General features: G+C 40.9%; 2 protein-coding genes and 2 non-coding genes across 4 annotated transcripts; 1 reads left to right on the top strand and 3 right to left on the bottom strand.

The window, feature by feature from the left end:
• The first annotated feature begins 526 nt into the window (after window positions 1–526).
• On the top strand, window positions 527–3,376 carry mrpl58 (mitochondrial ribosomal protein L58). The gene is made up of 6 exons (XM_020082958.2): window positions 527–910; window positions 1,840–1,864; window positions 1,956–2,015; window positions 2,194–2,276; window positions 2,977–3,146; window positions 3,232–3,376. Exons 1-6 carry the CDS (start codon window positions 749–751, stop codon window positions 3,314–3,316), a joined length of 585 nt encoding a protein of 194 aa, XP_019938517.2. The 5' UTR covers window positions 527–748; the 3' UTR covers window positions 3,317–3,376.
• Window positions 3,377–4,037: 661 nt separating this feature from the next.
• On the bottom strand, window positions 4,038–4,109 carry trnam-cau (transfer RNA methionine (anticodon CAU)). The gene has a single exon. It is a non-coding gene; the product is annotated as a tRNA-Met (tRNA).
• A 605-nt stretch (window positions 4,110–4,714) lies between these two features.
• On the bottom strand, window positions 4,715–4,787 carry trnar-ucg (transfer RNA arginine (anticodon UCG)). The gene has a single exon. It is a non-coding gene; the product is annotated as a tRNA-Arg (tRNA).
• Window positions 4,788–9,027: 4,240 nt separating this feature from the next.
• LOC109623855 (cerebellar degeneration-related protein 2-like) lies at window positions 9,028–20,739 on the bottom strand. Its single transcript, XM_069517194.1, has 6 exons — window positions 20,365–20,739; window positions 11,708–11,820; window positions 10,843–10,991; window positions 10,591–10,755; window positions 10,302–10,509; window positions 9,028–9,957 (listed from the first exon to the last, which is right to left on the bottom strand). The coding sequence occupies exons 1-6, from the start codon at window positions 20,441–20,443 to the stop codon at window positions 9,190–9,192; spliced, it is 1,482 nt and encodes a 493-aa protein (XP_069373295.1). The 5' UTR covers window positions 20,444–20,739; the 3' UTR covers window positions 9,028–9,189.
• Between the last annotated feature and the right edge of the window lie 2,347 nt (window positions 20,740–23,086).

Raw genomic sequence — 23,086 nt, 5'->3', positions numbered from 1 at the left:
GTAAAATGTATAAAAACAAGCACTGCACTGTCCTACAGGTACTCCATGTATATATAGAATAAAGCAGCCAATAAAGACTACTGCTGAATTTAATGATGCTTTATAGCTCATTGTGTTATTTTCATTTTGGTGGTATTGTATTTTACTATTTATCTCGAATGGGTATTTCACCAAAGACAGTTCACATCCTGGCTTTGAACTGTTTGACCTGCTGCCCTATGGCCAGGCGCTACAGATGCATCAAAGCCAAGACAAACAGACTCAAAAACAGTTTTGTCTCCAAAGCCACAACCACCCTGAACTCTAACAGGCACTGATTTACAGTCTGACTCACAGACTTTATCCCCAGCCACTGTACAATACATATGTATTAATCATATACTGTGCAATAATCACTGCTGTGCATTACTCATTCATGTGCAATACCCACCCATCCACTGTGCAATACAGCTACATACTATATGTTTGCACTGTGAAGGAGTGGCACTATAATTTCATTGTACACCCCTGCTCCGACAATAAAGGCATTTTAATTCTTATTCTAATTCTTCCACCTTGTTTTCCACCACAGTGAACACTTAGTAAAGTTTTGACATTTTTATCTTGGACCTTTTACCACATCGATACTTCAGAACAAATTCAAATACAATTGTTGTAAAAGATTTAACGAAAGGAGAGATGTTCACGCGGACAGTGTCGTTAGTACAGAGTTCTTCATTGGCCTGCGTTAGAATGACGTCACACCAACATGGCGGCGCCCATAGTGCGACAGTGTTATTTGCTTTGTCGCGTCGCAGGAACAAACGTGTTTCCCAGGCAGATGAAACCTAACACGGTTCTATCAGGAGACAAAAACAAAACGATACAGACGAGTGTTCGGTTTGGGAGCCGAGACTCAGACGAAACACAGGTTAGTGACATGTCGTTACTTTGCTATAACGATCATCTGTTTAACGTTCAACTCTCAGTTTGTTTAATATAAAAACCTTTACGGAGCCGTCTATGACCTGGAATGTCATTGATATAGAGCAGTGTTTCTCAAACATTTCCAGACCATTTTTCACGTTCATGTCGAGTTTGACGACGTCGCTGGCGTTAAACCATCATCCTGGGACTCGACGGCTTTTCCAGTCGTGTCAGAATTTTCATCTGAAGCTTTGCACCATGCATCCATGCTTTGCACCATACATCCATGCTTTGCACCATACATCCATGCTTTGCACAGGCACTATCCCGAAGTTACGCCAGGGTCACACTTATTTTGACGTAAAACGGTTGCGGTGTCGCAAACCGGTCTACTGCACTGCTCAAGTCAGACAATCCCACAAAACATATGTTTTGATTTTACATGCTAGTTCATTTGATATTGAAAACAACACATATATGTCGCAGGCAGTTTGAGAAACACTGAAATAAAAACGCTGACATTTAAAATTTTAAAACATGATATGTTACTTGTCACCTCTGGGACCACCAGGGGTCGCTCACGGACCACCAGTGGTCCGCAGACTGATACAGAGTATTGCTCGTGAACTGTATTTAACCCAGGTCTTAACCTCATTCAGGTAAACAAATCACACTGGAACACTGTGGTTAAACCATATGCATTTTTTTTATTAGCAGTGATACATTGACTCACAACATCACCACATCGTTCCACAGGGTCCTTGAGACACATATAATGCAGGAGTGAAAACAACTGCAATTTATACATACTGGATTTGGATGAATATGTGTTTTCCCCTTGATGATCAAATAAAATCATAAAATTTTATAAGACTTAAATCCTTTATGTACAGTATGGCAATAGATTTTTATTTATTCATTTTTCTTTCTCAGGACACTCCAGTGCACATTCCAGTGGGTAAATACAAATATATTTGTACTAAAACAGAACAATTAAGTAACTTTATTCTTTTTTTAAACCGTGCTTTTATTCTCCTTCTTGCTTGTAGAGCGTCTGACCGTGTCTTACAGCAGAAGCAGTGGTCCTGGTGGTCAACATGTCAACAAAGGTTCAAATGTTTGACTTTGTTGATTGAAATAATGGATAATAATATCAACAGCCAAAACGACATATGAGTCCTGACACTGTCTACAAGGCCTTGGACCTTCGATGTGTTCTGTCATGCACACTGTCATTGTGTACGTGTATGTTTGACATGTCCTGTGTGATGTCATCTCAATCTACAGTCAGCACAAAAGCTGAGGTTCGATTCCACGTGAAAACAGCAGACTGGATCCAAGAGGACGTTCGACAGAAAATCTTTGAAAAGGTTTGTTTTTAAATGTTGTGGCCTCAGGAAAGTGTCCATCACTGACATTTGTGTAAACGGTGGTGTGGCGGTGGGGTATGGTTAGGGCGCCAACTGCTGGACAACAGGGAGGAGTGGCTCAGCTGGTGATCCGACAGCTGGGCAGAATCAGGTAATCAGGGCAATCAATAAAAGCATGCTTGTAACCTGGTTCTGTCTCTTGTAGTAGGCTGAGGTCAGCTCTGCTGCCTCCTTTTAAAGTCTGAGGATCAATCAGCTAACAGCTCTCACCTGTGCTGATTGATCCTCTGTGGTGCAGGTGAAGGTGCTCTCTCCGCCCCTTCACCTCCACAGGTGGATATAAAAAATACAGTATAATTGTGTGTTGTTACACACCACATTGTGTTTATCTATACTTATGACTTAGATAAAGACTGGATGACATTTTATAATCAATGAATTCTCTGGAAGTCTGGTCTTGAGGTTCGTCCATCTTTATTGGGATTAGGCCTGAAATCATTAGTTTAGAGATTCACACACCTTCTCCAACCTACACTGTGAATGTTTGAATGACATATTCAGTCTGTAACAGTACACATAGAAGTTCTGTTTATATTGGAATGGCATCTGTATTTGCTGCTGTTTGTACTTTTGTACCTTTTTACAGTACATTGTGAAACCATAGAGAGCAAACATACTCATTTTCTGCGTTGTGGCACAGAACCAAAACCGCATCAATAAGGCCGGAGAGCTGCTGGTGACCTCAGAGCTGAGCAGGAGTCAGCACAGAAACCTCTCAGACTGCGTACAGAAGATTTCCGCCATTATCGCCGAAGCTAGCAAGAAACCCCACGAACCAACGGCGGAAGACGTAGCTCTGAGGGCAGCCAGGTATGACCTCGTATCAGAGCACATTGTTTTCTTTTCTGTTCATCTTGATAGTCAATGTGTCTAATGCAAGATATATGTCGTGCAGGTTAGAAAAGAGGAACAAGGAGCGACTCAAACAGAAGAAGATTCACTCAACAGTCAAGCAGAGCAGACGAGTGGGTTTTGACTGATTGATTTACAGCTGTTTCTACCTCCCATTGTTGTTTTGTCAATAAAAAATAATATCTCCAGTGATTTGTCATTAATTTAGTATAGAAATCATACATTTTTCGTTGTAAACACCGGATAAACCCCAGATAAATAAAAAAAAGTAGAGGGTAGATGACTTTTCACTTCCACATTCTCTTTCCTATATATATATATATATATATATATATGTGTATTTTTCTTGCTTTTATACATGAACAATAAGTGAAGTCGCTTGTAAACAATTCAATATTTAACATCAAATATCTCCATAACAGCCCACTTCTTTTCATATGCATACACAGAGTGAATGATAATAATAAAAGCAGTTTTTAAACTCCTACTTGTATCCATCAGCGCTCCTGTAACTAATATTTATGTCCACATAGATAGTCAAGATTTTACTTTAGAAACAAATATAACAACAACAAAGAACATATTTACATGTGTAGCTTTGAACTAAGGGGCTCTATCGTCCGTTCTCTTCTTTTAATAAGGTCTGATTTAATTGGTAGCATATTTGATTCATTCTCTTTAGCTCCGTCAAACCTCTACACTATTTAACACCTCCACAAAATCCTCCATCTGGGATTTTCTGTCTATTAGCTCTTTTACTTGCAATCAGCATGAATCTAAATATGTATTTGTCCCTAGAGTTTGTAAATCCAATGATCCAGTTTTCAAAAAAGAAAAAAAAAAAAAAATTAGCAGAGGATGGTTTCGATCCATCGACCTCTGGGTTATGGGCCCAGCACGCTTCCGCTGCGCCACTCTGCTGTATATCGCCTACTTCTAACTAGATTGGTTATATACTCAGAACCGGATGTATTGTTACTGTTTCTATTTTGACTGAGTCGCTCTTTTCGATCTCCCTCCATTGCTATACTTTTGATTCCTTCCCTTCCCTATCCCCCTCCAAAACACACACACACACACAAACACACAAACACACACACACACACACAAACACACACACACACACACACACACACACAAACACACACACACACACACAAACACACAAACACACACACAAACACACAGAAGATTCGTTAGGAACAGATTGCTTCTGTCTGGATTGCTCAATTGACCAATCCTGCTCAAGACTGAGGTCAGGGCCGCCCCTACTCATTTGCATATGACACAGAAATACAGAAATAAATAAATGTGGAAATAAATTAAGACATTTATTTAGTTATTTCCACATTTATTTATTTATTTCCACATTTGTTTATGCATTTATTTCCAAATTTATTTCTACATTTATTTCTACATTTATTTCTACTTATGTCATTTCTCGTAAATATTGTGAACAAGAAATGTATAAAACCGATGTGATGCACTTTCACAATGAATTACATCCGCTGGCCAAAAGCAAAAAGCGACCACGAAGGGACTCGAACCCTCAATCTTCTGATCCGAAGTCAGACGCCTTATCCATTAGGCCACGCGGTCAGATTGACTATTGAAAAAACATATATAGTATTTACACCTATCTTACATACATACACGCTATGAATGAGCACGATCGTTGCAGTCTAACACAGGTTTCCAGTTCCGGTACAAACTGGGACTAACTGGGACTGTTATGGTGAGTTACTATAAGCGCAGCTTTATTGATTTGATGTGTTGGGTTGTTTGGTTTTCTATAATCTACCGAACTATTTTATAATTGAAGATTTATCAAGGTGCGTGATCACCAGGGGCGGATTACGCGGGGAGAGGAAGGGGGTCAGGGCCCATATCCTTGGAGTAACAGAGAGATGTCCCCCTCATTACCATTGCTATGTTCCCTACATAATCTTACATGCTATAGCAATATCCACTGAAAGCAATTTTTATAGATGCAACTTGAAGCATTTTTTACTTTTGAAAAATGTAATCCCCCCTTATATACCTTACACACATTTCTCTCTCTATACTTGTGAGGACACTTACTGGCATAATGCATTCCTTAGTCCCTCAACCTAACCTTAACAAACACAACAAAATGCCTTACCTTAGCCTAAACCTAATTCTAACCATAAAACCAAGTCTTAACCCTCAAACAGTGCATTGAAAAAGTGAGGACCGGCAAAAATGTCCTCTCTTTAAGGTCTATGCTTGAAATGGTCTTCACAAGTACAAGTACACACACACACACACACACACACACATCAGTCACTTGTGAATTAATGAAGTAATTTGCTGCACTGCACATTTTTCTTTTTAATTTCTCCGATCAATGTAGAAACAGTGAATACAATACAACAGGGTGCATTATATCAATGCTTTATTAAAAGTGGGTTCAATAATGACATGACCAGAGTAATCTTGAATGACAATATCTTATCAACTAATAATGTACAAGTAAGTAAAGCAAATGAAATGGGTTTATTCGGACAGTATGTTAGTGACATTCACATATAGGCACTGAAAAAGTAAAACATTCACACACAAATAAATACGCAGGCACAATTTCGTATTAGTTATCCTAAATATGAAAAATAAGAGGCGTCAAAACTGGTGAGACATCACGGTACAGAAACCTTGAGAGCCAGGCTCTGGTTTGTCTACACTAACACATGTTCATCCCTCGTCCCCCACTTCCATCATCCTAACAGACATGAGCATTGACCTCCAATGCACTTTATACATCATATCCACAGGAATTGCATTTCAGCAACTGTAAATTAACCTTGACTTCATCAGGATGTAACAGACTCCTCTGTATCCTCAGTACCAGGTTGCAGAATTATCATCCATCCTTTTTCAAAACACACATAGGGCCTCTTCTGGTGTCAGCTGGAAAGGATTCAAGCTTCGTTACATTTTGAATTTAACAGAAGGATCGGATATAAAATATTAGTTGGAGTGACATTCATAATAACAAAGGTTTATACACACTGCAAGACGTTACCTAGAAAAAAAGGCATAGGTATTGTATACTGTGAAAAAAGGTGCAATATATTTGCAGGTTAGTTTATAGTTTGGTAAGACTGCTAGGTGAAAACAACAATATGCATCAATTGTTGCAGGTTAATTTATAGTTTGGTAAGACTGCTAGGTGAAAACAACAATATGTGTCAATTGTTGCAGGTTAGTTTATAGTTTGGTAAGACTGCTAGGTGAAAACAACGATATGCATCAATTGTTGCATCATTGCTGCAGCGGCTTTTTAGCATTTAGTGGAAGCATCACTCCGACACAGCTGGTTGAACCGGTTATCTAGTAAGTAAAATAAGCGTGCAGCATACACTGTAGGTATTGTTCTGTACAGTGAATAAACAGCAATGCTTCTTAAATTTCAATGGGCAGGTTTCTTTTTGACCCAACAGCTTTGTTGTGGTCCATATGAAGACCTACTGCAATTCTTATAAGAGAGTTGAAGTGACTTAGAGGGACATGTATAATTTCTGAAAGGAAACAAAAACTCTAGTCTGCCTTTTCTGAAGCTCCCCAGTTAGCAACCTCTTTTTTCACTTGATTTTAAATGCTGAGACCACGTCGACATAATCAGCAACACAGTTGAACATTTTCGAATTAGAAATATCATTATTTGCTTTCTCGCTGACAGTTTGAGGTATCTGAAGAAAGACTGATACCACTTAATGTATGTATGTTAAACATGAAGCCACAGCCAGCAGCAGGTTAGCTTAGCACCATAGAGACTGTATATAAAGCTGGACGACGCATCTCTACTTCCTCCCACTATCCAGAAATGAAGCCAAAATATCCCGACATGGAGGCTGCCATCTTGTGCATTTAGAGCCAGAGTCTATGCATTAGCCATAGGAGGATGGAGCCTCAGTAGCACGGTACCGCCAATAAATGTGTTCAACCAATCGTGAGTCAGTCTCAGCTGTCAATCATGACTTTTCAGCCTGTTTTTATAGCATCCAATAACTAATTAACATCAAAATTACCTGAAAATGAGCACTTGACCTAACATCAGTGTGATAACAGCTACCTACAATGACATAAACTATATGATGTTATTTGTATTTTTGTAAATGTATTTGATGTGTATTCTGACTATCTAACATTGAGGTGGATTTATGTCCTATACTGCAGCCAGCCACCAGGTGGTGGTTGAGACACATTTTTCTCATCCATCTAAGTCTTTGCTTAGAACAAAGAATAGAAATAGAGCAAAACTGTGGACTTGGCTCTATTCAAAACTAATAGAAACCACCTTCCAGAGCGTTACTGTTTCTGGCCAAGAAATAGTCTGGTACAACCAAAACGTGTCAATGTCGCCACTACCCCCTGATTTCAGTCTTTTTGCCATGCAAGGAAAATCAGCTACTAGCTGTAGCCAGGCATGACAGTGGATTTGATCTTCTCATTAAAACTCCTTCAAAGACTTCTCAAAATGTCATTCTACTCCACAAAAGGCACAGACACACACACGCGTCATTTGCGTCAATATGTGAGAGGGTCAATCTTTATCTTTCTTAAAGGTTCAGTGTGTAGAATTTAGAGGTGAAGTTGCATGTTGCAGCTGAATACCCTTCATTTCACCCTCCCCTTCAAAACATGAAAGAGAACCTGCAGGGAACTTCAGTTTTCATGAAAACTCAAAAGGTTTTAGTTTGTCCAGTTTGGATGACAGTAAAAAACATGGCGGCCTCCACAGAGAGGACCCCCCTCCATGTAATTCATACAATTTAGATGAAACACATCAGTGAAAACATCACTGGGATAATTTTATATTCAATTTCTGCCAAAAATCCCTTTAACCTAAATCTTACACACTGGACCTTCAATGCAATCACACAAATGTTAGTCCGCTATAATAACAAATCTATCGATTTCCACTCATGTTCCTGCAGCAATTTTCTCATTAAGCCTCAGCATTAAGTGCAGTTGTGAGCATCACAGACATGTTGCTTTTATTGTGTTATTGTGGTGTAGTATATGCCCACGGTATTAAGGCAGGGAAGCCAGAATATATCAAGTAGAAACACTGAATCAAATGATAAGAGGGGAGTAATCTATAGTTCTCAACAGATGAATTCATGTTTTATATACTGCATTCAACTAAATTCTGCAGGGTTTTGAAATTGATCACATGCAAATCAGATACTTGTGTATGCTGGAAGGTTTCAATTCCGGATTAAAGCCATGCAGTCTAGTTTGACCTCAGATAAAGACTACATCCATATGAATACGTATTCAAACTAAAACGACCTTTGTCCACATATCGTTTAGGCTCAGTATCAGTTTTTTATCCCTGTGCATACCAACACGCCTGAAAACGCATATAATGTGACCACTCGCATACACTGGGCATGTGTCCGGATGCAAACAGGAAGCCATGCTCGTCCCACTGGACACGGGAATTGTAGCAGATTGCTCCAATAATAGCTTGCCTCGTACTCATGTTAACAGTTATATCATTGTAAAATACAGAATTTAACTGCGCAACACTAGTAATTGATGATCCATGTTGCGTTCTGCATTGGTAGCTAAGGCAACTGCCGTTTGTTTTCTAATGAAAGAGGTTCATGTGATAGGAGCCTGACAAATTTGTGAGTCATGACGTCATGACCAAAAAGACCCAATCAGCAAGCAGGGGTAAATATCTATGTCATTGTTCCTAAAAATCTCCATTTCTGCCCGTCCAGACTAAAACATAGCCCCAGAGTTTCAGACTAAAACAGGTCAAGCAACGTTTCCAAACTGCAGAGTAGTGGGATGCCACGTGAATCTGTGGTTGATGCGTTTTCGAACAAAAACATATTAGTGTGGATGCAGCGAAAGTGAACTATACTAGAATTTAGCAGTTTCCGCAATAGCGCCCTCTATAAGAATGTTTACACTAAACCTATTCTCAGACACATTACCGTCCTCTAATCAACCAAACAGTGAACCACTAGTGTTTACTAGATTTGCCAGATTTCCCAGATTTGCTAGATTTAACAGCTTTGGTAGCTTTGATGTCCATCTTGGTCTTCTGGATACGAGAGAAGATCTCCTTAAAAAGGGCCTTGTACTCTGGCGTGTTTTGTCCCAGCCGTTTATCCACCGCCTCCACCTGCTTGCTGATGCTCTCGATGGCTTCAGGGGTGGATGGTGACTGGGTAGGGGTAGGCGGTGGTGCCGGGATGGGGCCCATAGCACAGTCTTTCATGGATGGGTCTCTGGAGACTGGTCGGGACGTCTGAACCTCGGCATGACACAGGCTCTCCTCGTGGCGCCGACACTTCCCTAATAGCTCCTCATATTTCTCCAGTAAGGCGTGGTACTGCTCGTCCACCTCCCTGAGGATGGACATCCCTCTCTTCCTCACGCTGTTGGCATGCAGGGCGTAGCTGCCTCTCCTGCGGCCGGAAGCATCTCGGGCTACAATGGCGTTGAGCGCTGTGTCGCTGCAGCTTTTCCTCACAGGGTTGGACTCAGGTAATGCCGCACCCCCGACGCCCCCTCCACCTTCGGTCTCCTCCCTCACCCCTCCCCCTGTCTCCGCGACCTCCACCTCCAGGAAGGTGTCAGTCTCTGGCGTGCTGTTGAGGACAGTCTGGGTGAGATTCACGCCGTCGTCCTCGCCGCCCAGCAGGAAAGTGCGAGCACGACGTAGCTGCTGCAGTTCCTGTAGCTCCACCTCCAACTCTCGTACCCTGGCCTGGCAGCCCTCAGCATCCTGGGAGCAAAGGCAAACAACTTTAGTTTGACATGAGCAGATTCTCAGTAAGGTGATTCTCAGCACCTCAACTTCCAGCATCCTTATCCGTAGGGCAATAATTAGAGGACTTAGACATGTTCATCATGGGGGTATTTTATCTTTTACGCAGGATGCCTGGCTGCATTTAAATGAAAAGTTTATATGAATAAAAATAGATAAAAATATAAATAATAATATTAGAAGCACATTTTTGTGTGTATATATATATATATACAGTATATGCTTGTGAAGTTATGTCTGTCATTAATGGGTTTTGTTTTCCAACCAGCAAAACAGAAATCATGTTTGATCTTTCACCACACCTGCACACGCATCTGCAGCCGCGAATACTCTGAAAGCAGGAGGTTGCACTCCCTCTCCACGCCCTCTCTCCGCCCCCTCTCAGTGCGCACCGCTGCACGCAGGGCCGACACCGCCTCCCTCAGGTGCTGGTTCTCCTCTTCAAATGGCGGACGCTTTGCATCCACGGTAAAGCTTTCAGCCCTGCCCACTACAAACTCATCCTCATACCTGGAAACATGACACAAATATATATGAGGATTTTTTCTCAAAGATGACTGTTTTATAAACTGCAGGAACAATAGAAAGAACCTGGGTGCTGTGCAGAGCTCCCTGAGGCAGGGGAACGAGTGGATGGTCTTGCGTCGCTCCCTCTTCTCCCTCCTGACACGGAGCTGCTCCATGGAGCGAAGCTGCTCCACCTGCCCCGAAAGAGACTCCACCTGGTTCTGCAGAGTATCAATGGTCCCTGTTAATCTGGCCCAGGAGGAAGAGGAAACATTTAGGAAGTAGGAGGAAGGAGGATAAAACAGAAGAGACAGGAAAACCACCGGTCCCTCTCACCTCTCGATCTTCTGCTGCGAGGCCTTGCTGTCTGTCACAAGAGTGAGGTTGGTGTGTTCCAGCTCTCGGGCCGTCCCGTCCAGCTGCTCGTACACTTTGGCGTGCTGCTCGTTCATGTCCCGCAGAACCTCCAGCTGCTTTGATAGGTACTGTTGCACAAACACACAAAGGCTTTGTAAATACAACTATACACAGTGAATGCAACACACAAATCTACAAAGTTACAACATTGTTAGCAGAAGAACAGCCAGGAGACAAAAGCTTTCTCTGGCTGTTATTGTAATTTGGCTGTGCAAACAACCATTTAGTGGCAGTTCTTGAGTTTTCAGGCATTATCACATGATTTTCATAAGCACATGGAGTTTGGCAGTTATAAAGTACATATAATTAGTTTCTTCTTCTTCTTGTTCTCTCTGAAGGTCATGTGATAAGACTGAAATGCTCTAAAAAGCTATTAAATGGACCTTGAGATTTGAGCTGAGGTCAGTTACTGTTTCTAAAAAGAAAAGGAATTTAAAACCTCCACTTTTACAAAGTCATAATTTGTTAAAAAATTACAAATACATTTGAAAATTAAACCAGTTTGCATTGTTGTCTTGTCCATCCCTAGATGATGTCTTTATATTTTTAAGAATAGAAGGAGTTGTGGTGAATGACCCTTTTTAGTAAAGTTAAAATATCTTCTCTATTAACTATACTTAAACCTTCAAAATGTAACTCCAGCCACCATCTGTCAATCAAAACAATAGCAAAAGACCCAATTGATGACATCATAAAGCAGTGGGGGATCATGGGAGTTGTTGTAAATCTACCAGACCTGCAGGAAAAGCTCCTGTCTTGCTTTGACAGGATTTGTCATTGATACCTCAATCTCCTGCACTTGCTCTTCATTGGTGATGTACATCTGCTGCAAGGAGTCCTCCAGCTCCTTGTTCCTCTCCAGTAGAGTCTTTCCCAGCTCTGCTGCCAAGTGGAGGTCTGGAAATAAGAGAGAAATAGAAATAGAGATTTACAAACCGGTCACAAGCAGGGGCAGATCCAGGGGTGGGGGCCAGGGTGTGTTGGCCCCAGCGGAAATCTTCTAAACTTTTTTAAAAGTACAATATATGCATGGACAAGGAACAATTTTCAAAACATATTGAATGAAGTGTGGCTTTGCTCAAAGCTACAGAGCCAACAGTAAACAAGGAATGACTTGCACCTTACTGAATCAGGAATTGAGAATGGATGTTGGACTTATAATTGCCCCCCTTGTCCCTTGATGGCCCTTGATTTAAAAAAATCTCCTGGTCACAGGTGAGAAAGAAAGTTGCAGATGTTGAAGATGGATACAAAGTGTAATAGCAGAGGATTGGGGGAAAGAAGCCAGGGAGAGGTGGGTGAAGGAGGGACAGATGAAGACAAAACGCGGCAATATGAATATGTAGCATCTTTCCTTATCACAAATGTGAAAAAGGAAATGACATGAAAAGAGGGAGAGGCTAATCTCACAGACGGCAGCTGCAGAATTTAGACGACCTGCTGTCAGGATTAATAGAGCAGATTGTTCTATTCTAGGCCAAGTTATAACTGGGTCTGGAACAGAATTATTAAAGGGTCTGTCTCAGTCTGCACTGGACTGCTTCAATAATAGAGCTGAGGGAGCAGGGAGACAGACAGTGATCCCTCCTGCAGATCATAGAATATGAAGGTCAGAGTCGTGTGCCAGGATGACACTTCAACTTCCTGTGGCAAAAAAAGGACAAGCTGTACTTTGCAAAATGCAGTCTTTCCTACTTTTATGTTTTTTATATTTATACTTGCACAAATACACCACAGCAAATCCCTTGTGTATGTGTAAACCTGCTTGGCAAGAAAACCCTTTGATTTTGATTCTGAGAGACACTCCTCTGAGATTAGTGCAGAATAGACTGAGATTCCACATACATCCACTGTATGGATTTCTGTCACGTCATGTTGGACACCATCCTTTTATTGCTCCACAATTTTTTTGCAGACAAATCCCCATCTGAAATAAAGCCATGTCGCTGTCTTTATTCTAACTGTGCTCTGACTCGGCAGTATTGATGGCCTTCATTGTTGGGTGTGACACAGCGAAATTTTGTGACCTCGCAAAAACAAAACGAGCGATGAGAGCGAGCAGAGGATGAAGTCATCCTCTCGTACAGCCCCGGCTCTGTCTTTAAAGATTAATGGTGATCACTAGGACGGACGCCAGGTCTACAGCCTCTTCCAGCAACTCCTGACCTGCATCACTGCAACATTTCCCTCTCACTGCAGAATGAAGCTCCTCTGAGCTGCGCAGGCTGTTTGAGCTTGTGATTTTGTTTCAGATAAATTGGCTGTCCTTCACCTGACTAACACCAAGTGACAAAGAGACAAAGTCACAGACATGCTGGTGAACCTAGCGGAGCATTTAGCCACTAAAGCACCAGACTTTGAACGTTAAAGCTGTAAATTAGAGCTGTCCGATAATATAAGTGATTTTCATGTAGAGAAAAAACAAAGTCTATTAATGTGCTGACCGGGGCTCTGATTGTGTCGTTCCACTCACTGAACTGAAACACAGCTATGGAAATTACCCATCATCCCTGGCTTCCTGAACCAGCAGAGTTGCTGCTGTATACCAAACTTTTAATTATTTTAAAAGTTTCCTCACTGGATATTGGAGATAAACACTGGTTTTTAATGACTACTGAGACTTTTTAAGTGATCTACAGTTCAGCTTCACTCTCGCACTTGCTGGCCCTGATTCTGACGATGTAAGCTGCGACTAAAATGACATAGAGCAAGAACAGACGTTTAGGGTGAGGAGTGGGAATGAAAGTGGCACCATTCTCCTTATTCAGTCAGTCAGTGAACCATCAAACTCCTGTTGAAGATGCTGTTTTAATGGAAAAAGAAAGAAAAGTGGAAAACGTAAACATCATCCACAAAGTTTTACTTGACTCTACTGATTTTTTCAGTTAACCGAGACTGATCAATCAATTTTAAATCAACAATTATAGCTTATAATAAATGTGTTGGCTGATGAGTAGGCTGCTAAGGAATTGGGGTAGAGAAATAAGAGTTACAAAAGCATGAATTAAGAAATATTAATATTAAAAAGTGAGTATAGACCATTATAGCGTATTGAGATTCAGAGCCATGTAGAGACCTTTAGAGGGGCATGTGCTCAAAGTTATTATGGGGCAAGAGAGTTTGGCTGCGGACCAATTTTCTTTCTTAGAAATTACGTCGGAAAAATGTAAACATAAATTAACACCTATTATTTATTCTGTAACATCTAAGTTTTCATATCAGCCCATTCAATTGTTATCAGCTAAGCTAATATTGCAGTTGCATCAAAAAGTATCAGTCCGACTCTTTTTCCATCACTCTATGTTTTGAAACTCTGATCCTCTTCTACCTTCCTATCCTCACCCCCCCCTCAATTTGACTAATGAGCAGCAGGTTCAACAGCTCCATATGGACTAACTCACACACTTCCCTCTGCAGTGATGGTATAATGAATTCCTGCGGGGCCCCGACATCAGCAGCTCAGGTACCACTGAATGGATCCTGACTCGTCGCTGGAGCGAGTCCAAACAGCCTTCATTCTGTTAGGACAAGTTCAATAGACAGGCTCTGGGGGAATAGTGCACAGCTCAAAGTGTGGAATTAACATCCCTCATCTAGAGTATATTTGTCATGAGATGAACTCTTTCACACAGCATGTGTCTGTCACTGTAGCTGGAAACATTAGATTGTTTTGGAGCGTTTAATGCCAGAGGCAGTGAGAGATAAGTAATTTAAATTAGTTGTTGAAAACACATAATTCCTATTTAATTTTACCAACAAACAATACATTTAAATATCTTGTTTTCAGAGATTTTGTTCATGCAGCTGACCTAAGCAGTCCCTTTGTAAATGAACTAAGAATTAATACCTCCGCCAAAGAGGATATGTTTTCATCCCTATCCACTGGTTTGTAAGCGAGATTACACAAAAATAACCAAACAGCATTCCTTGAAGTTTAATAGAAGGATGTGGTGTGGGTCAGCGAAGAATGCAGTCAATTTTGGTTAGGATTTTTCTTTTGTTAATTTTTCTTTTTTCTCAGGGAAGAATCAATGGATTTTGCTGAAGAACAGTCAGGCATGTTTGGAGATGGGTATATATGACTGTGTACATTCAGATTCAGATCAAGGGGAGGACCCAGAAATAGTTTTTCACTTTCTTTAACATTGCAAGACATTTTCACCACTTTCCTCGGGTAGAATCAACGGATATTGATGAACAATTAGCACAATTACACACTAATATGTATAAGTGTATGCTGGTGGGTGCAGCTTAATTGAATTTTGTGCACTCTACTGAGTATACCATTCTAGTTGCGACAAGCTCTTCAAATCCTATCTGGCATTGGGCTGGTCTGAAACCGCCAAGAAAACCAGGGCAGTTAATGTCCACATTCAAATGTGGATTTCTCTTTAGCTTCCAGAGTGAGCGCTGCACAGTCAAGAGCATCAGTGAGAAGAGAATAACAGAAGGAAGGGGGGAGGAGCGAGGAGGAGAAGGATGAAAACAGACTGAGAGTGGGAGAGGGGGGAGGGCCAATCGATACAGCTCACTGCACAAGCAAACTACTTAGCAACGCAATACTCGCCACTCACACTAACATCTATCTGTCTGCTCCATAGCGACCGGTCTATGCAGAGAAATTAAACTCAAAATGTTTATTATTGCATGTGGACAAATCAAACGTCATTTCATTTTTCTACATATTTACAGATTGTTAAATATGTGTGCACAGATCACCTGATGAGAAATCTTTGTTACTGGCTATAGAATCCTTTTATGTAACTGAAGTGGGTTTATGTGAATGGGTGACGTACAGAGTGGAAGCATATACAGTCTCTTTCTTTCCCAATTAAATAAATATTAATAAAAGGGATTGACAATTTATATATATATATGGAACTAACTGAACATTTGTAGTTTACAGACCTGTATTTGAATACGACATGGAGTAAATTGATAATCTGGAAGTATTGCTCTCCATATCCTGATCAGTGCACAATATGAACTACTCATTGAACAGTGTGGACTATCTGTAATTACTGATCAATATGTCTGGAGACTCCTGGCCTGTATTACTGACTGCTACGAGCCATTATCTCTGTAATGCTGTTTTATTCCCTCTAGGATTTATGTATTAATTGGTAAAAGCCACCATTTTGTCCATTTGGAGCCAGCTGCTTGTTTTAGATACCTTAAAATGAGAGAAGCAATCTTTCAGAATATTGTATTTTGTCCATCATCTGCTAACATGGAAGGTTTGTGACCTTTACTGCAGCCAGCCAACATGAGGCAAACTAGAGGCTTTAGCTTCACTTTTACAAAGCAATCATGTCTTCTATCTTTATATACAATCCACAATGGTTTGTTCTTTTTTCAGTTAGTCAGGTAGTTAGTTATTTGGTTACTTTGTTAGTTTCTAATTTTGTAGCTCTGGTTGACAATAATGACAATGTGTGAAAATGATATGGTGGCTGAATAGATAGACAAAAAGATTTAAATGTAAACAAAGGCCAGATGTCCCAGTTCTCCACCAGCACTTAAACACAACATGCATTTCCTGTGCAGCTGGAGTCATGAACATGATCAGGGACCTTGTTGATAGAATATGAATATCCTATTTACATTGTATACATTTGTAAATTTGTTTTACGTGTGATAAAATCACTTGGTATTAGTGTGTGAATTAGAACCAAACATTTGTGAGAACCCAAAATGTACTTTTCATTTGTAGATAACATATGTGACCATTTTGAGTTTCATTTGTCCCCACAGACATGAGGCTTGACCCACACAATGTGAAAGAAGTGAGGCCAGAACGCAGACATAAACACATCATGGATGAAGAATACATTTCCTGCATGAACCAGAAAACCAGCTGCAACCAGCTGGGTGAGTGTTTGCACACGAAGAAAGCTGCACACAGTGAAAACAAAGCAGGGTTAACTTTTAAACACCATTCACTTAAATCTTCTAAGAAGGGCAAATGTGCATATGCATATTCTTTATTATACTGTACACGGTGATGTCTTCTGCAGACAGAGCTGTTTTGGAAGGTGCATATCACCCTTGAGATTCATTGGAATGTAGAAAACAAGGCGTCTTCTCTTCCCCTTTTCCTGTGTTGCAGACCAGACTTCCAAATAGAAACGCTTTGAGAGATTCAGTGGCCAGAAATGAATTATTTACTGCAATGAGGGCGGTCCTGTTTTATAAACTGCCCTAATGCACGGTATGATTTGGTCCAATGCAGAAATATTTTAATGGTCCATGCTGAGGCCTTTGCTCTTGAAAACTCTGTCCTTGAGTGTCATGAGAACTTGTTAAGCTGCAACAGGAACAGTGGAGGAAGCCTCTTGTCGGACACAAGTGGAGCCAACAAGCCTCCAGTGTGAGCTGGTAGAGCCACATACTGCATTTTTTTCTTTCATCAGCCAGCGGAAGCTCCAGCTAACACACAGTAGGCCAAAAAAGAAAGCATCCTAATTACATGTCTGCACCCCTCTTGTTTTCAGCATTTGAAATGTGAGCTGCTGAATATAACTATTCATGCATGGATAAATAAAGTTGTATTTAATTGACTTATTGTATGATTGAGGTAACGCAATCAAATATTCCACAATTCTAAACTTTCTAATCAACTTGTTATAAAATTCTTCTGAAGGTCCGAAAACTATCACGATAGGCTGGACTAAGTAATAACTAGCATGACTCACTCAAAAAAAATTATACATTCAATGAAACACTGACACAGTGGCAGTATTTTAGTCCTAGTATTATTGCATCTCAGTGTTACATTCCACTACAACATGTTACTGGGCAAACTGGAAAACTGGAGATTGTGGCACAGCACTTAACTGGTTTGAATCCTACTTGAAGGACGGGAATTTTTACTGTGACCGTAACATAACAACATTTCTTATGTTTCAGCAGGATTTAGAAAAACCTGTCTATACAAATTGACTACTGTAAGAGCATTTCCAGGTCTCTCTAAATAAATCGAGCAGCAGCTGAACCAAGAAAGTTCTCAGATCTTTACACTGGCTTCCTGTCTTTCAAAAACTGATTTCAAAATACTGCAGCTGGTTTATAGAGCACCGAATGGTTTAGGGCAAACACTTCATGAACTATTCAAACTTCTCCAATCATGGCGAAGCGGCAATCAGTATTCATGCGCAACATATTTGGAACTGCATCTTATCTTGTTGTTCAATCACATAATTACTAATACTCACTGCACTGTAACTTTTGCTCTTTTATTTCTTACTTTTTATTTGTATTTACATCTTGTTTTTCAAGAAATTTAAATTTTTTCAACAGAATTTTTGTCTTAATTTGCTAGATGTCCTTCACAAAGCACTTGAATCCCATTGTTGATGAAGTGCTTGTTGTTGAAATGCTGATTCCTGCATGACGACAAGCTACAATAAGGTGTCATCTCTCTCTGAAGGGCATGTGGCGTCCTGAAATGTCACACCACTGAAGATGAGCTCATGTCGGTCAGCAATCTGAGGCTCCGAGAGGTCCGACATCCTCTCTGCTCCATCAAACGCACAGCTCTGGATGTGAAGACACTGCTCATTTCTACACCAGCCATTTTGACTTTGATTTTCAGTCCTGCTCACCTCTCTTTTTTACGATCACCCAAAATAAAGATGACTAAAGAAGATCTATTTTTATCCCTAGGTGCACTGGCGTGGGTAGACAGGGAGGAAGATGTCTAACAAATCCATGGCATCATGACTGTAGACATGTTTGTGTGTGTACCAGAAGAGTTACTTGGCAAGAGCAAATGATTGGGGGATGAAGAGATGGGAAATTAAGTAAATGATGCGGAGCGACGAGGACTGAAATGAGTCCTTGGGTGTCTTTGAACACTGATGAGTCATTTGTAGACGTTGTAAAACTGCTGTCAATGCGTTCCTGAGATCGATCATGCATTTACGACAAAATCATATTAACTGACTATTAAAGAAGGATTTAAGACTGCAAGTCATGCACAGCTTAATATTGCATGTGGTTATTTAAATTTCCATATTGTATCTGGTGGTAAACTGGCCAATGATTATATTTGGACATTTTAGTCCATGTGACCTCATCCAAATTATATTTTCCTATGTGACTTTTAGTTTCCTTTAACATTTATATGGAAATCGGTCCATCTGGTTTTAGAGAAATGGGATGAAATAAATCTGGAAAAGGTTTTAAGGATTGTCTTTTCCAAAATAAATATTAGGACTGTGAATAACAAAGTTGAATGTGGACAGTCACTTGTACAGTTACTGCAGATTCACATACAATATAATGCAACCACACAGAGGGAGGAGCCTTCATGGAAATATACAGGTTCATTAACTGAATCTGAATTAGATTAATTAGATGAAGGATCGTTGAAGGATCAGGCGATTAATCAACTGATCCTCTGACAGAAAAGGATTGTGATGGTTGGTTAATAATTTTCTAAGCAAAAAACTGTGTTGGCTCCAGCTTCCCAAGTGTGTTCATATAGATTATATATTGGGGCTGGCCAATAAAACAATATTGTTATTATTGCAATATAATTTTCATCAATAGCATAAGGTTCAATATAAATTGATATATTGCTTATGCATTGTGTAAGCACAATGAGCAGACAAATAATTAATACATCTGATTTGTAAAATGTTGTGCTGTTTATCTTTGGTTAGGTAGAAAAATGTCAGTCTTTCATCTCAAAAGAAATAATAATGACATTTATCATGATAATTATTGATATCGAGTGAAAAACATTTTTGTCATGATAAAATTTTTGACCAAACGAATGAATTCAATCATCCATCCATCGCATATAGATTATTCAATACTGATCATACTTTTTTGGTGCATTTGCTTGATGTCAAAATTAAGGTAATTGCCCTTGAAATAATCAATACACTCTGATGACGTGCACACGCTAGGTCTCTGTATAATGAAATTGTAGGGGCTCACACTGTAATACAGGGGACCTCAGGTTTTACAACAACCCAAAGACACATCTTCAACAGTGCAATAAAGCAGAGCGAACTTGATGACGTTTTAATCAACTAAACGATTCATTAACTAATAGCATCGCAGCAAACTAAAAAGATCTAGATCTCCCTTTTTAAAAAGCAGGATCCAAAAGCTGCAGTCGTGGTCGCAGCCTGATAACACGAGGATGTGATGCTGACTCTTTGCAACGCTAGGCCCAGCTTGGCGTGCTGTCAATGCATTGTTGTCAAACAAGCACCGCCTGCACGGAGGAAACCACATCAATGTCGAAGTGATCGCAGTTGAACCGAGGAGACACTCGCACTGGACGTGTCTCTCTCCTCTCCCCCCCCGGGACAGAGGGCCTTTGTTGGGTGCAGGGGCCAGCTGACTGACCGGCCGGCGCCTGCAGCTGACACCGTGTGGATGCTGCGGCTCAACATGCAGCGGGGAGGATGTTGTGTCTGGTCTTACCCTGCTCCAGGTCCTGCTGGTCGTACCATGGCTCTTCCTCTTCGGTCACAAATTCCTCCATCCTCCACACGCTTAGCATGGGTGACCCCCTTCGTCCAGAACCAGAGGGGTGGGAGGAACCCGGAGAATCGAGCCTGTGCGCGTCCGAACAATGGAGCTCTCCGGCGGTCAGGCTCCTCCAGGAGGCAGCGGACGCTCCTAGAGTCTGGAGCTGCACGCAGACTGTTTTTTTGTTGGTGTGTCGTGTCTCTACGTGTTTCCTCTTTCCTCCCTCCTCTCCTCCGTGTTTCCTCGGTCACTCCCACCCGTCATCCCCCCATCTCCGCCCGGCACCGGCCCATCCCGGCGCTCAGAGCCGCAGCAGAGGATCCTCGGACGTGGCAGCGATGTTGCAACAACCACAGCTCGTCCCTGTTATCAGCTGCGCGCCCATGATGCCTTCAAGTGCTGCTCGTAAGCGTCACGTTGCACCTCAGTTTTCACCCCACATCCAGTACAAAAACGTGTTTAATTGGATCTTTAACTGAGGTTTCTATGTTCTTTTCCCCTGTTCAAATGTTTCTTTGGTAGTTTTTCCTTTGTCTTGTTGAGGGTGAAGGGCAGAGGATGTCACACCTTGTTAAAGCCCTATGAGACAAATCGTGATGTGTGAATATGGACTATACAAATAAAATGTAATTGATTGATTGATTGATCTCTGCTGCATTCGACCTCAACAACTGGAACCTCCTGCCACAGCAATTACCTGGTTTGAATCCCACATGAATTATCTCTTGTTTTTGTCCACATCTGAGTGGACAAAAATGAGGAGTTCCCCATGGCTCCATTCTGGGGCCTCTTCTGTTCAACATCTCCGCACTAGCTCAGTTTAAAGAAAACAACAAAATGTGTTATGCAGATGACACACACATTTACCGAAATTTTACTAGTCTCTCATTGTTGCCTCTGTCACTCCCGTCACTCTCCCTGGGGATTCTGCAACCACAGCTCTCTCTCTCCCTGTTCTGAGCATCATGCTAATAAAACGTAGCAGAGCTGCTCGTGAGCATCATTGTTAACCTTACGTTTTCACTCGTCTCAGTGGCAGAGCTGCTAGGATTTTTTTTCCAAATCTGCGCCATTGAAGGAGCTACAAATTACATAGGGGCCGATTATATGTCCACCCGTGCAGAATTCCTGATTCAGTAAGGAGCACATTTAAGTCAGTGCTTGTTTAATCTTAGCTCTAATGTTTTGAGCAAAGCCTAACTTCATTGAACATAATTTGAAAATGTATTATTCAAGCAAATTGATTACACAATACTTGAAATGAAAATTCCTACAAATTGTCTTATTTATTATTAGTGTTGTTAGTAAGTGGCATTTTTGACAAGACAGGTGCACTTTAGGAACCAATCAAATTGAGTCCTCTGATCAGTTACAAAGAAGAATGAAAACTGAAATTTTCAAACAGCATTTAAACATTGCAACAGCTCTTAGGCTACATTAGATTTGGATGATGGTGGACCACAAATGCCTGCAACATTTATACGTAATTGCATAAAGGCTAATCTATCTGAGCAAATGTTTAATCCCTGGGAGATTTTAGTGTATCTCAATGCCCTGTCGTTCATCTCAGTTAATGTAGCACACTGATAAAGCTGCCCAGACTGTGTAGTGGAAAGACAGCTCAAACACTGACTCCCAACTTGGCAACATCCTGTCAAACCAAGTTGGTGCCTGGAGTTGATATATCAAGTTCCTGCCAACTCATGCACTCAACCGATAACCAGTCAGTCTCATTTAAAGGGGTTTTCACGAAATTGTCATTACTGTGGACTAAAGTAAATGTTCTTGCAGCCCCTCTTTCAGCTGTAGTAGCACACCTGCATCATGGGAAGGAATCCAGTGAGTGTTCCCCACACTCTGCTACAAGCAGTGTTATATGGTATTCACACCACTAGATGGCAAGCTGGGGTTTTATATTTGCACATGCCTGCATGTTCCATTAGAATGTTCAATTCCCTCAATTCTGAATTGCTGTGTCACAAACATCACACACTGCAGCAACTCCTATCATCATTACATACGACTCAGAACATAATTATTAAGGTGATAAAGTGGATAGAACATTCAATCATCATATTTTCTGCTGTGGATCGAAGGTGTAATAGATAGTATTCATAGGAATGGAAATAACAATATAACAATGTAATAGTTAGCCAGTTTAACCTTTGTTTGACACACAGACTCCTCAGGTCCCTGTTTAGAAAAACCTCCAAAATATGTTCTTTAGTGAAAGAGTCATGGTTCTGTGAAAGAGGGATCAAAGTATGCCCCTCGACAAGTTCTACAAGGATTGACTGGATTTTTGGGCTATTTTGCTGCTGGACTGTGAATAGTGAAGCTCCATATTAACCTTCCTAGTGCTGTTTGAAACCCCTCTGACAGGATTCAACCACATGGATGTCCTTTTGTATAACATGGTGATATGACACACTGAAATAAGATTGAGTCAACAGAGCTGTTTTTAACCTTCCTGATAGCAGGACCATCTGATATATAACAGGGACTATAACAGTAATGTCCTCTCTCTCACACACACACACACACACACACTGAAATAGCTGCCTTATCAATACCAGCTGTTGTTGCTGTGACTGCTCTGGAGCATGTTTAGGGTGCAGCAGGGGTGGATCTGATCTGCGGTTCTTTATTGATTATATTTCTGTACTTTATCAAA

Source organism: Paralichthys olivaceus, chromosome 21 (assembly GCF_024713975.1).
Source record: "Paralichthys olivaceus isolate ysfri-2021 chromosome 21, ASM2471397v2, whole genome shotgun sequence".
NCBI lineage: Eukaryota > Metazoa > Chordata > Actinopteri > Pleuronectiformes > Paralichthyidae > Paralichthys > Paralichthys olivaceus.
Note: the sequence above shows the minus strand (reverse complement) of the source record. Positions and strands in the feature narration are given on the sequence as shown.